The 15,134-nt window shown below is 38.4% G+C and overlaps 1 protein-coding gene and 1 long non-coding RNA gene across 3 annotated transcripts in view; one reads left to right on the forward strand and one right to left on the reverse strand.

The window, feature by feature from the left end:
* LOC126937184 (uncharacterized) overlaps positions 1–15,134 on the forward strand; it is a 91,359-nt gene that overhangs the window by 17,199 nt on the left and 59,026 nt on the right. The gene's annotated exons all lie outside the window — the stretch shown is intronic.
* INSL4 (insulin like 4) lies at positions 3,445–7,260 on the reverse strand. Of its 2 annotated transcripts, XM_050760534.1 has the most exons (3): positions 7,205–7,260; positions 6,826–6,963; positions 3,445–3,769 (listed from the first exon to the last, which is right to left on the reverse strand). In XM_050760534.1, exons 2-3 carry the CDS (start codon positions 6,938–6,940, stop codon positions 3,546–3,548), a joined length of 339 nt encoding a protein of 112 aa, XP_050616491.1. In that variant the 5' UTR covers positions 6,941–6,963; positions 7,205–7,260; the 3' UTR covers positions 3,445–3,545. The 2 variants fall into 2 exon arrangements, with proteins under 2 accessions (XP_050616491.1, XP_050616490.1); XM_050760533.1 differs by lacking the exons at positions 6,826–6,963; positions 7,205–7,260 and adding an exon at positions 5,675–5,991.

Raw genomic sequence — 15,134 nt, forward strand, 5'->3', positions numbered from 1 at the left:
CAGTGTCTTTGTATAACTTTTGATTTTTTATTAAAATTGGTACATTTAAATACCTATCCTCATCTTTGTAGATTGATTTGCTATGGAGCTTACTTATACATACCCTAGTGACTATGCCAAGTGAAGATTTAAAACTTTCTGAGATCTTGTCTGAACATGTGTGTTCTTGAAATTTGTCCAGATTGTTGTATGTATTAATAATTGGCTCATTTTAATAGACTGTTCTATGATATGAATATACCAGACTTTGTTAGATCTTCATATATGAAGGGCATTGGGGTGTTTCCAGTGTTTCTTTACTATAAAGCAACATTCATAGTTATGTTATAGACATAATGATGGACATTCCATAATGCCCAGGTGTTGACAAAAAATCCAACATCATTATGGACATTCATATAAATAATTTTGTGTGAACATTTGGTAAAGGTCTAGGAGTGAAAGTTTTGAATTATAAGGTATTTTCAAATTTAGTTGTTTTTTTTAAAAAAAACTGTCGAATGGTTTTTCATTTTCACTGTACCATTTTATATTTACTAGAAGAAATATTTGTGTTCTGTGTCCTCTGAGGAACGGTTTATTTCTAAATAACTTGTAGAGGGAGAATGGAGAGGTAAATTGCTGTGTTCCCTCAGGTATCTTTGGTTCAACAAGGACCCATAAAAGACATACTGTGGTCATAACCAACATTTGTCATGGTTTGAATGTGTCCCACAATTTCATGTGTTGGAAGCTTACTCTCCATTTTGGCAGAATTAAAGTTGGAGCCTTTAAGTGGTTATTGGATCACGAAAGGTCTGCTCTCATGAGGGGATTAACCCTTTCATGAATTAAAGGATTGGTGGATTATCAGAGGAGTGAAATGGTAGCTTATGTAAAAAGAGGAAGAGAGACCTAAGCAAGTATGTTAGCATGCTCTGGACTCTTGCTGTGTGATACTCTGCAACACATCAAGACCCAGTAGAGAGTTCCCACCAGAAAGAAGGTACTCATGAGATGCCAGGACATGCTCTGGCACTTCCTATATGCCTTAATTGTAAGAAATAAATTTATTTTCTTTATAAATTACCCAATTTCAGGTGTTCTGTTATTAGCAACAGAAAATGGACTAAGATCATAATCCATCAGAATATGCTTATAAAAATCATTGTTGCAGATATAAGTAGTTAAGATGAAGTCATCATAGCCTGCGTGGACCCTTAAATTAAAATGTCTAGTGTACTCATAAGAGAACAATGTGTACATATGAAGGGAGAGCACACTATGTGTGGACAGTGCGGAGGCTGAAGATTGGCACCTGCAAGCCAAGGAATGCCGAAGATTGACAGCAAACCACCAGAAGCCAGTGAGGATTATATTCTACAGGTTATGGAAAAAGTGCATCATCTTTCTATGTCTGACCTCCAGAACTGGGAGAAAATGTATTTCAATTGCCTTAAGCCACCAGTTTGTGTACTTGCTTAAAGCAGCTGAAAGACTTCATACATCCTTGGAACCACTCTAGGTGCCTGTACTGCTGTCACTTTAGGGTGTCATGCAGGCTTATAAACAGTGGGACAAAGAATGAGACATATTTCCATCTTCCAAAAATCCTCCTGGAAGCAATCTTTGGGTATTTCCTGGTTAAGAGATTTAAATGATAGACACCAAATAAAATTATGGAGCTTTCTCTATTATCCTCTTTTCATACCTATATTTTTACTAAAAGAATAGAATTATGTATAGAATGCATGTGCCAAGAGAAGGTTCAGAGTCAGTTAAGTAACCAGGTAGAAGCTCCATGAAAGCATAATTGTTTTTTTTTCTCTCCTGAATCCTAAAGTCCTAGAACAATGATTGTCATGTAGAATAAACTCAATCATTGATTATGAATAATGTAGAGACCCAAAATATGGATCTTTTATTGATCGTCACTAGCGTCAAGAAATACACCTTATGTGCTCCTCCCCTTTGTTCTCAAAGAACAATCTAGAGGAGCCTAGACAAACCAGGTGGTGCAGTTCAGACTGTACAGTATAATCTATGAGTTCTGCCCTGTGACTCCCATGATCCCTCTTCATCTTCAACACAGTATTGGTAGGAAAAAGTTCTTTATGAGAGATGTATCAAGATCATGAGCAGTTCTTCCTTACTCTAAGATGCAGCCTAAACCCCATAGCTGCATTGTGTGGAATCATTTGAGACCCTCTCTCCTGTCTCCATTCCAACCAGATCTTGACAATTCCTTTTCTCCACACCACCTCCTGCCCTACTGACTCTGACTGTTTCCACACGTGCTGTGCTTTTAGGCCTTTGTGCTTTTTCCTGAGCTTCTCCCTGTCTCCTTTTTGCACTCTCTTCTGCTTAGATGTCTTTCAAGATGCAGATCAACCATCAGTTTCCTTAGGGAAATTTTGCTCTCTCCTCTTACCCACACTGTTCCCTGTGCATTCATTCCTTCCCACGTTGGCATTAAACACAACCCTGATTCCTGTGGATCATTACAGTCTCTATGATGACCTACAAATATCATTGCCCTTATTATCCTTTGCTTCTCCATGTCCCACACTAGATTCAGAGCACTTTGTGGGCAGGCAGAGAGGGCTACTCAAATCATGTTACTTGAAGTAAGTTAATAGGACCTGATAATGAGGTAGTAGCAGCTTCAGTTAGCCTGCAAACAAACAAACACAACTAGTAGGACCTGACTGACAGAGCATAAAATGTGTGCTTTGATTTAGGATTTAGAGACACACAGGGAGGAGGTATGTGTAGCCAGAGGAAGCCCAGTATTTGTGCCGATTCACCACTTTGATGAAGGGATGTGGAATAATGCCAGGGACAAAAGAGGACTTTATAGAATGATTGAAGGTCTAAAGGCAGTGTACTGAGAGGCAGGTGAAGGATATGCATTGGGCAAAGTTCTAGAGAGGTGTCTGGGGTTACCCTGGGGTGAACATGTCTAATTCCTCTCCCACCAGTTCATTCCTTCACTGCTTTCCCTCCATGCTATGTGCTGATGTTAGAGATGGTTAGATCCTTTATCTCTTACATTTCTTCTAGTGTGAAAAGAGGAAAACTAAAGAGACCTGAGTGAGTGTGTGTGAACGTATGTGCTTGTGTGTGTAAAACTTTAAAACATTATTTCCAGTAAGTTTTTAATTCACATATTATAGTTGTACACATTTTTGTAGTACATGTGATATTTTGATACATGTATATAAGGTTTAATGATAAAATCAGGGTAATTGGGATATCCATCCAAACTAACATTCATCTTTTTTGTGTTGGAATCATTACAATTCTCTTCTAGCTATTTTGGAATATACAGTGAGTTAATGTTAAGTATAATTTCCCCATTGTACTATCAACTACTAGAACTTATTCCATCTATCTAACTTCCTCCCTTTGGAGAGAATGTATTAGTACAGAGCAAGTGAAACCTGTGAATACCAATAATGATTCTCATGTTCTAATAAACAGCAATCATTTAACTGGGCATCAGTGAATTTGTCATTGAGAATACATATGAGAATGGATGAGATGTCCAGTCCACGATTACTCTACTATGTACATAATTTAACTGAAGTTCCATCATCACAAATCACTTCACAACAGAATGGATCAAATCCGTGATGTCCATTTCTCTTTTTTCGGGAAAGTATTATTTTCTTCAATGATGGCTGCCCGTCAGACAGTGGTTTCTTCAGCTCCGGTGACAAGTTAGGAATGAATTCTGATGTTGTACCTAAGGTTTTTCCATCTTTGTTGTTGGAGGTTGACACCGTTTCTGTGAAGTAAAAGAGAGGAATGAAAGGTGAGGAAAAACATTCATGTGAAAGAGGATCAAAAAAATTATACAATTTGCCTAGACTACAATGTACCCATTGCCTCAGTGTAATTAAACACCAAAGAGAATCAGCAAGTATCCTAACATTTCAACAACTTAGCTTACTTAGAGTAGGGCACTTTAAGATACTACAATATTAAGGATATGCTAATTCCCCATCCTGTCCCCTCTATGCACTCCTCCAATGACCCTCTAAATGCCTATACCATACCACTTTTGACTTTCCCCGACACTGTTTTGATTGATAACTTCAATGCATTATGTACTCACAAGTTATTCTAATAGAAAGATTCAGATATTTAAATCTAATCCACATAAATCTGTACACATACATCACTGGATCTTAGCTAAAAAGCTGAGAAGCAACATACATCTATATGTATCTACACTAAATGTTAACATTTGTTATCCATGAATACTTTCCATTTTTCTTGTTAAATTTATCTGTATTTATCAAAGTATTTAAATGAGAAATTTCACTTATTTACTGAGAAAAAAGTGAAATTTAAATAGAAATTATAGTACAGCATACTCTTCCTTAGTTTGCATTACAAATTGTTTTGACTTTGTGGTATTCTTCCCTTATTTTATAGTAAAATGAAACAAGCTGTGACTAATAATGTAAAAAAAGGAAATAACTTTGAAATCATTATATAAATCACACAAAATCCAAGTGCGTTCACTGTGCATGATAACTTTAAACAGAGTCATTTAATGATTTAATGAAGTGTATGCATATGGGTTACAAGAAGCAGTTCTGGAGTCACACATTGCTGGTTCAAAACCTATGTCATTTTTATTAAATGTAAAACAATGTTTAGTAATTTAACTTAGCTTTTCAGAACTTAACACGACCTATTAGACAGAATAGAGTAGCCTCTATCTGTTTTGGAAACTGCCCTTGCTAGTTTTAACTTAGCTTGCAATTTATCTTTATGAATACCTTGTTACTTGGTAAAGTTTTAAAACTACCCTGGTATTGAACTTTCCTCAGTTCTGAAATCTTGCTTTTAAAGAAAATGCTTTACAGTGTCAAATGTTGAAAGCACTAATCAAATCAGCTATGATGGTCTGAACGGTGAACTTTCCTTGTCTCTGGTCCCCTTCAATTTCCTCTCTAGTCATCCAGGCAACTTTTTTTCTCGTCATCTCATCTTTCTCAACACACTACAAGAGTAGATTCAAAGAAATGGGAGGCAAGGTGTTCTGTTGGGGTGCATTAAAAAAAACTTTTTTGTAAGAGGACGTTTTTGGTGACATAGACCATTGCCCAGCTTAATGACAAAGGAGGAGAGTCATTAAATCTAAGGCCCCTTTATCTCACATTCCAGGAACCTAACAGAGGTCTCAGTGTGCTGCCCTCAGGCCCATAGGTGCATAAACAGAAATGATAGTCAGCTCACCACCTCACTGTTTGTCCCCTTTCTTCTTAATTGGAGATGCCTGGCCCAGGTATCCCATTGCAAGCACAACTGTTTTCTCGCCTGCCCAGCTTTCCTGGGGGTCCTGGAGTATGCCTCACCTCCTGCTGGTGTTGAGAATAGTCACTTTCTCTGAGGCTTCCCTGTTTTCTCCACCCTGTGTCTCTGGCTGCCAGGTGGGAAGGGCACCAAGAGCCTCCAAGGCGAGGCTGTTCTTCTGTTTTTCCTGCAGCTTCCCCTCTACCCCAAACTTCCCATGAGATTTCTGGTGAGACCCTTTTATTAAAAGCACATTACAATGAAAAACCATAAACATTTAGGCACTAGCCACAGTAGAGTCTGAGTTGACTACAGGCAGTCGATGAGATCTGGAGCCTGTTTTTTCAGGCATCATTCTGATTGTTTGGCAGTCCAGGGTTCTTACCTGTGGGTCGTCCAGATTCCAGCAGCCACCCTCCTGGGGTGGTGGTGAATGTCTTTTCAGGCATGGGGCAATATGACAGCATCCTTTTTCCAAATCGGGGACCACATCCCTTCAGCTCTGCTGCTAGACTTTCTCTAAGGAGTTGGCTCAGCAGCAGCCAGATTGCTGGCAGATGGGACCAGAACAGACTGGGCATCCTGGACCTGGTCTCTCTTGTTCTGGGTGTTTCAGCCTTTCTCTAGAGACTTGATACTGTAGCCTACCAGACTGTGCTGGTGTGTCTCTTCTGGGCTCCAGACTGCTTTCTGCATGCTTTCACCAGGCATTTATTTCCTTAGGGCTATTACTCAGCTCTTGCGTCAATGGTGTCAGTTCCACCCCTTTCCCACCCACCTACAAGGAACTTTTTCCCTCAGATCTTATTTAGTTTCCCTACTTGCCCTACCCGCATTCCCATATCCCTCTTTGCTCCCAATATGCTGCTGCACCTAACTTGTTTTGAATTTGGTTTTTCTCCTTTTTCTTAACTTTCCTCCTATATTACTATTTTTAGGCTTACTAAAATAATGGTAATTTTTAATGTCCTTTGCTTAGATGAAATAAAAATAGAACTGACCTGTAAGCTAATTGGCTAGAGATTATCTTAGTTAACATTTGGCATATAAGCTTTTAATTGCGGGGGTCTGTCCCACAGACCCTGACCCAACAATGGATGAATAACATACACTGACACAGATATTTTGCCTGTCAGTCCTGCTGAGGGTCTGGACCACCTACAGACACCAAGGAGAGTGCTGTAAAGAGTTGCAGCTGTGGCCCCAATCAGCCAGCTAAGCTCACATTTATTCAGTATAGATTAAGTGACAAAGGTCTTGAGTAAACACCACTAGAGGTAATTGACATTGCCAACCTCCCGAATAGAGAGCAATTATGCACCCGCGATTGATCAAAGATTGGTCTTAGGACCACATGAGTAAACAAGCTATTTAGATAAACTACATTCCTTTATAACTGCACCCTAAGCTATTCACTCAAGGTAAGGATTAGGCTGCCTTCAGCCTGATCTATTACTGGAGCTTATACAAACCCCTCTGGCGTTTCAAAAAGGTTTGCGTCTTTTTCTTATAACTATCTTTAAAAATTTTTCCCACCTGCCTGTCTGAATTCCCACATCTCATCTCTCCACTTTCTGTTCTTTGCATTGGGTTCTGTTGACTGAAGAGTACAGATGTGTGCAGCAACAGGTTTGTCAGGCAAGGTGGTCATTGCTCTTATTCTGGCTGTGCATCCTAGAATTAGCAAATAACATAAGACAATCATGAGTATAATTAGTAACATTCCTTTCCAGTCAAAGAGTGACCCCCAGGATCAGGGGTCTAACCAGGAGAGATGATCTTGCACACCCTTCCATATGGCTGTTTGTTGGGTGTGTAGATCTATCATGTGAAGGGATTCTAAAATTTTAGTTTTAAGTTGCTTTACGTCTGCTGTTAAATTGTCATGAAAGGTTCCCCAGAGGTGTCGTTTTACCTCATCCCAACTATAAGTGACACAGATATGTTTATGCTCCCAGTCACAGTTTAACTGCTGTCGGAATGCCAGTGCATCTTATCACTCCCCCACATATTCCAAGGCAGCCTCCAGGGCTTGCAGATATGCAAGAATCTCTTGATTTATACCCTGCTGTAAGAGAAGTTCATTGAACACATTTCTGACCAAATTATCTACAAAAGCAGCTGTTGGTTCTGATTCAGTAGTAGATGCTATAGCCACACTAGCAGTTGCTAGGATGACTATGGCTGAGACTATAAAGGCTATAAGTGTGCCTATGAATCTTTTGAGTCTGACCTGGGATAGGGCGCATTCTAAGATGGCAAAGGAAGAGGAACCTACCTATCAATGATGTGTCAAATTGACTGGTAGGAATGCCTCAGATTGTCTCCTTAATACCACGACACTAGTAATATTTAAATTAGATATATTGTAATTAGTGATACATGAGGCAAACCAAGCCTGTCCTTGCACCCGGGTCACAAACACAGAGTTTTGGGGTGTAATAGAAATATTAGTTCCCATAAGGAAAACATATGGATGGATATTGCAAATTAGGCACTGATCAGTGTGATTATGAGTAAAGGTTATAGTATAACTGTTACCAGAATTACGATAGGTCCCATGCCCGGTGTCAAGGGAGGTGCTAATGTGTCCCAGGCACCATAAAGTGTCTTGGGGTGGCATCAACTTTACTTGGGGTCTGGGATATCCCATCCTCCCATCGGCCAGCCCAAATCATGGGGGAATGGGACAAGACTACGAAACCGTGATTGATGCCATGATGCGTGAGGATATCAGTAAGGCTGCCCTGCAAATGGCCGTAGGGGCTCCAGTCTAAGATGTTATAATTGCCTAACTGGAGGATACGAGCTTGTCCCCCATGACAGACCTCCTAGCTAAAGTGGAATCCATTATTCTCCTGGCTTTGTTCTTTAGCACAGGAAGGAATGTTTGGGAAAGCGGCATTGATTGCGTTACTGGTTTGAGGCTACCTGCAGCTAAGACTGTTAAGGCATTTCTTTTGCCATGGTGTAGCCATAATTGTGTTTGAGCAGGTACACAGTAAGGGTTAGAACATTTATAATTTACACCCAATGGGAGGATAGTAGAGTGATCTATAGTGTTATTTGGCTCCTTAGTCCAATATGTGCCGTTACTGAGGGACCCCACTGAGGGTAAATCTATCCCTCCTAGCTAAGCAGTCACATTATTAAAGGTTGGGAAGGGGGTGTATGCCCAGGTGACAAGGCAAAAGAAGGGCAGATCTAAGATATGAGTCCAATAGAGTGTAGACATTGCCAACCTCCCGAGTAGAGAGCAATTATGCACCTGCGGTTGATCAAAGATTGGTCTTAGGACCACATGAGTAAACAAACTATTTAGATAAACTACTCTACATTCGTTTGTATCTAGGCCCTAAGCTATTAACTCAAGGTAAGGATTAGGCTGCCTTCAGCCTGATCTATTATGGGAGCTTATGCAACACCCCCGCCCTTCCAAGAAGGTTTGCATCCTTTTCTTACAACTATCTTTAAATTTTTCCCACCAGCCTGACTGAACTCCCACATTTAATATTTATCCTAACTTACTCCACATTTATTTGTATTTCTTCTTCAAACCATTAAAAGATATTATATTGATTTCTATATTGTCTTGTGTATCTATCCATAGTATTTTGATGAGTGGATGGATCAGTTGTTCATTAGAGAAAGACAACTAGTGATGTTTAAACCAGGTCCTGTGAACACTATTAAAATTCCAATAACATCACTTTAGGCTTGTATAATAATGTTTGAAGTTTACAAGGAACTTTCTTCAAAGGTATGTACTTACATCTGCCCTCCGTTGATCCTGAGAAGGATGAGAAACACAGGGACCCTATGGGGTTGACTGTTAAGTCTTGGAAGAGCACCCATGAAGGTCTTTTTATAGGTGGGAGAAATCAGACTGTATCTTTCCATGAATTTCTTTCTTTGAACTCCCCTGGGTGATTGATTAATTGTTACCAGTTATCTGAATACTTAATTTGAAATTACAATTACTGTCTCTAGAGTCTGGAAACCACACACACACACACACACACACGTACACACACACACAGACACACACACACACACACACACCCCCCCCAAAAAAGGCAAGAAGAGAGCAGAAGAATTCAACAGTTTCAGGGAGAACATATTGGTAACACATGTTCATGCACAAAATTGTATACCTTTATGGTCAACTTTTATATACTATATGTGTTGTAGTTTGTGAAAAGGGTTTTTTTAAATCACATTTTATTATTTATTTCCTATTCCTGTTTTTTCAACTTTTAAGTTCAGGGGTACGTATGCAGGATGTACAGGTTCATTACATAGGTAAATGTGTGCCATGCTGGTTGCTGCACAGATCATCTCATCACCCAGGTATTAAGCCCAGCATTCATTAGTCATTCTTCCAGATGCTCTCCCTTGCCCCACCACCCCCACAGTTGCCCAGAGTGTGTTGTTCCCCACCATGTGTCCATGTGTTCTCATCATTCAGCTCCCACTTATAAGTGAGAAAATGCAGTGTTTGGTTTTCTGTTCCTATATTAGTTTGCTGAGAATGGTTTCCAACTCCATCCATGTCCCTCCAAAGGACATGATCTCATTCCCTTTTATGCACAGTAGTCCATGGTGTATATGTACCACATTTTCTTTTTTTTTTTTTTAACCTTGAGTATCATTTATTCATAAAGTAATTTTCTTAGAATGACGAAGCATCTACATTTCCTAAATTACATATCACTAGTTATTTTTCTTGAGACATCACTTTATATGACTCATTTTACAAGTTTATAAGTTGCTTCTTTACTAGAATGTTTCCCCGTCCCCAACAGTGGAATTAGTCTTCTACTTGATTTAATTTTATGGTGTTCCTGCTGCAAGCTCAGCAAATTATGAACAGTTGTCTCCTTTCCCCATTGGACAGGCATGGGACAATTGCCTTTCTCCTCTAGGTTCTTAATTAAGTGGGGGGGAAAAAAAAAGATTGTTTTCAAAGACTGAAATCTTCTTTCTTTTAACCTAAGAAGGAAAGAATGTATTTGGGGGGGAAAAAAAAAAGAGAGGAATGAAAAGAAAGCATGCCCTCCTACTATGTTGTTATCACTTACTTAATTCAGGGTTCAGCTGAGAGCCCAAGGCTACTGTCTTGATCTGCACTTCCTGTCTGCACACAGATCCCTGGTGTATAGGCCTCTCACGCTCTTAAAACATTTCCAGAATTTCTCCTTGCTCTGACCCTCTTAGTGTTGAAAGTGGTAGACTTAATTTATTTCCAAAGTCTATCTTTTCTCTCCAAATTAAATAACAGTGTCATGAAATGCTTCATCTTCTAATGTCCTATCATCAAAATCCTAGCTTTAATAGTCCAAGGTTATCTCCTGGGCTTTAGAAATGTAAAGGCATTACACGAAATTGATGTTGACAAAGCACAGATACTCCTTTGCATGATCACAATGAACATTTTCTCTTTTTTGCACATTTCCTGCAAGCCAAGCTACATCAGTTGCTAATATGCTTGGTTCTATATGTCACACTTGATTTCTGATCCTTTTATCCACTTCTCAAAAATAGTTAGGAAATATTTATATGGAATTTCTTTGGCTAGACTTTAAGATAAATAACTTTTTGGTGAAGTTCTTAATCCTTTCCTTTTCAAAGTACCTGATCTCTTAGAGCAAGCTTACAAACAAAAGCCCACAAGCAACATCTTAGACTAATGTGCAAGTTAACACTGAAGAAGAGTTAGAATCCATGCCTTGATACAATAATAATAATAAGTGCAGGTGGGGAATTGTCTATAATAAGAACTTTATATATATGAATATATTCAATTCTCACAACAGCCTTGAAGAAAATATTATTATTAAACCCATTTTACAGTTCAAAAAAACTAAGGCTGAGAAAGGAAAGAAACTGGTCCAAAGTCATACTGCAAGTAAATGATGGAGCAGGGATTTGATGCCACAACTCAGTAATTAATCACTGTGGTGCAATTCTTTCCCCTTTTCATTAGGCTCTGTAACTTGTCTGGGGACAAATTAAGGTTGATGTACCACATTTTCTATATCCAGTCTATCATTGATGGGCATTTCAGTTGATTCCATGCCTTTGCTATTGTGAATAGTGCTGCAATGAACATAAGCGTGCATGTATCTCTGTAATAGAATGATTTATGTTCCTTTGGGTGTATACCCAGTAATGGGATTTTTGGGTAAAATGGTATTTCTGGTTCTAGATCTTTGAGGAATTGCTACACCACCTTCCATAATGGTTCAACTGATTTACATTCCCACCAAAGTGTAAAAGCATTCCTATTTCTCTGCAACCTTGCCAGCATCTGTTGTTTCTTGACTTTGTAATAAATTGCCATTCTGATGGGCATGAGATAGTATCTCATTGTAATTTTGATTTGCATTTATCTAATGATTAGTGATGTAGAGCTTTCTTCCAATTGCTTTTTGGCCCCATGAATGTCTTATTTTGAGAAGTGTCTGTTCATGTCCTTTGCTCACTCTTTAATGGGGTTGTTTGTTTTTTTCTAGTAAATTTGCTTTAAGTTCCTTGTAGATTCTGGTCTAATGACCTTTGTCAGATGGACAGATTGTAAAAGTTTTCTCCCATTTAGTAGGTTGTCTGTTCACTCTGATGATAGTTTCTTTTGCTGTGCAGAGGCTCTTTAGTTTAATTATATCCCATTTGTCAATTTCTACTTTAGTTGCAATTGCTTTTGATGTTTTTCTCATGAAATCTTTGCCCATGCCTATGTCCTGAATAATATTGCCTAGATTTTCTTCTAGGGTTTTTATAGTTTTGAATTTTACATTTAAGTCTTTAATCCACCTTAAGTTATTTTTTTATATTGTGTAAGGAAGGGGTCTGTCTAGTTTTAATTTTCTGTACATGGCTAACCAGTTCTCTCAGCACCATTTATTAAATAGGGAATCCTTTCTCCATTGCATGTTTTTGTTAGGTTTGCCAAAGATCAGATGGCTCTAGGTGTGTGGTCTTATTTCTGACTTACCTCTTCTGTTCCATTGGTCTATGTGTCTGCTCTTGTTCCAATACCATGCTGTTTTGGATACGGTAGCCATGTAGTATAATTCAAATTGGGTAGCATGATGCCTACAGCTTTATTCTTTTTGCTTAGGGCCGTCTTGGCTATTTGGTCTCTTTTTTGGTTCCATATGAATTTTAAAATAGTATTTTCTAATTCTGTGGAGAATGTCCAAGGTAGTTTAATGGGAATAGCATTGAATCTATAAATTGATTTGGGCAGTGTGGTCATTTTTGCATTTTTGATTCTTCCTATCCATGAGCAAGGAATGTTTCTCCACTTGTTTGTATCTTCTGTGATTCCTTTGAGCAGTGGTTTGTAGTTCTTGAAGAAGTCTTCCACTTCCCTTGGTAACTGTATTCCTAGGTATTTTATTACTTTTGTGGCAATCATGAGTGGAAGTTCATTCATGATTTGGCTCTCTCCTTGTCTGTTGTGTACAGAAATGCTAACAATTTTTACACATTAACTTTATATCCTAAGACTTTGCTAAAGTTGCTTATCAGCTTAAGAAGCTTTGGGGTTGAGACTATGGGGTTTTCTAGATATAGAATCATGTCATCTGCAAACAAAGATTATTTGACTTCCTTTCTTCCTATTTGAATACCCTTCATTTCTTCCTCTTGCTTAATTGCCCTGGCCAGGACTTCAAATACTATGTTGAATAGGAGTGGTGAGAGAGGGTGTCCTTGTCTTGTGCTGATTTTCAAGAGGAGTGCTTCCAGCTTTTGCCCATTCGGTATGATATTGGCCATGGGTTTCTCATAAATGGCTCTTATTATTTTGAGGTGTGTTCCTTCAGTACCTAGTTTATTGATAGTTTTTAACATGAAGGGATGTTGAATTTTATCAAAGGCATTTTCTGCATGTCTTGAGATAATCATGTGGTTTTTGTCTTCAGTTATGTTTATGTGATAAATCACATTTATTGATTTGTGTATGTTGAACCAGCCTTGCATCCCAGGGATGAAGCCAACTTGATCATGGTGGATATGCTTGTTGATGACCTGCTAGATTTGGTTTACCGGTATTTTATTGAGGATTTTTGCATCAATGTGCATCAAGGATATGGCCTGAAGTTTTCTTTTTTTGTTGTCCCTCTGCCAGGTTTTGGTATCAGGATGATTCTGGCTTCATATAATGAGTTATGGAGGAGTCCCTCCCCCTCCTCAATTTTTTTGGAATGGTTTCAGTAGAAATGGTACCAGCTCTTCTTTGTACCTCTGGTAGACTTCAGCTGTGAATTCTTCCGGTCCTGAGCTTTATTTGATTGGTAGAGTATTTATTACTGCCTCAATTTCAGAACACGTTTTTAGTCTATTCAGGGATTCGGTGTCTTACTGGTTTACTATTGGGAGGGTGTATGCATCCAGGAAATTATCCATTTCTTCTAGATGTTCTAGTTTGTGTGCATAAAGATGTTTATAGTGTTCTCTGATGGTTGTTTGTATTTCTTTGAAGTCAGTAGTGATATCCCTTATCCTTTCTGATTGTGTTTATTTGATTCTTTTCTCTTCTCTTCCTTATAAGTCTAGCTAGCAATATATCTATTTTGTTAATTTTTTTTTTTCAGGAAACCAGCTCCTGAACTTGTTGATTTTTAAAGGGTTTTTCATGTCTCTATCTCCTTCAATTTGACTCATCTTGGTTGTTCTGTTCCTCTGCTAGCTTTGGGGTTTGTTTGCTGTTGGTTCTCTAGTTCTTTTAGTTGAGATGTTAGGTTGTTAACTTGAGATCTTTCTATTTTTTTGATGTGTGCATTTATTGCTATAAATTTCTGTGTTAAGACTGCTTTAGCTGCATCCCAAGGATTTTTGTATGCTATCTCTTTGTTCTCATTAGTTTCAAAGAACTTCTTGATTTCTGCCTGAATTTTATTATTTACTCAAGAGTCATTCAGGAACAGGTGGTTCAATTTCCATGTGGTTGTGTGCTTTTGAGTGAATTTCTTAATCTTGAGTTTTAATTTGATTGTGTTGTCATCTGAGAGACTTATGATTTTATTTCTATTCCATTTCCTGAGGAATGTTTTACTTTCAATTGTGTGATCAACTTTAGAGTAAGTGTTGTGTGTTGATGAGAATGTATATTATGTTGTTTTGGGGTGGAGGGTTCTGTACATATCTATCAGGCCCACTTGATCCAGAGCTGAGTTCAGGTCCTGAATATCTTTGTTAATTTTCTGTCAGGATGATCTGTCTAATACTGACAGAGGAATGTTAAAGTCTCCTACTATTATTGTGTGGGAGTCTAAGTCTCCTTGTACATCTCTAAGAACTTGCTTTATGAATCTGGGTGCTCTTTGTTGGGTGCATATGTATCAGGATAGTTAGCTCTTCTTTTTGAATGGAACCTTTTACCATTATGTAATGCCCTTGTTCTTCTATTTTGATCTTTGTTGGTTTAAAGTCCATTTGGTCAGAAACTAGGATTGAAACCCTTCCTTTTTTCTGTTATAGATTTGCCTGGTAAATTTTCCTCCATCCCTTTGTTTTGAGGTTATGTGTGTCTTTCCATGGAGATGAGTCTTCTGAAGACAGCATAGCAATGGGTGTTGGCTCTTTATCCAGTTTGCCATTCTGTATCTTTTCACTAGGGCATTTAGCCCATCCACATTTAAAGTTAATATTGTTATGGGTGAATTTGATCTTGTCCTGATGCTAGCTGGTTATTTTGCAGACTTATTTGTGTGGTTGCTTCATAGTGTCACTGGTCTGTGTGCTTCAATGTGTTTTGTAGTGGCTGGTAATGTTGTTATTGTTGTTTTCTCCATATAAAATTCTGGGATGGATTTTCTTTCCTTTAAGTATGTTGAATA

Source organism: Macaca thibetana, chromosome 15, assembly GCF_024542745.1.
Source record: "Macaca thibetana thibetana isolate TM-01 chromosome 15, ASM2454274v1, whole genome shotgun sequence".
Classification (NCBI taxonomy): Eukaryota; Metazoa; Chordata; class Mammalia; order Primates; family Cercopithecidae; genus Macaca; species Macaca thibetana.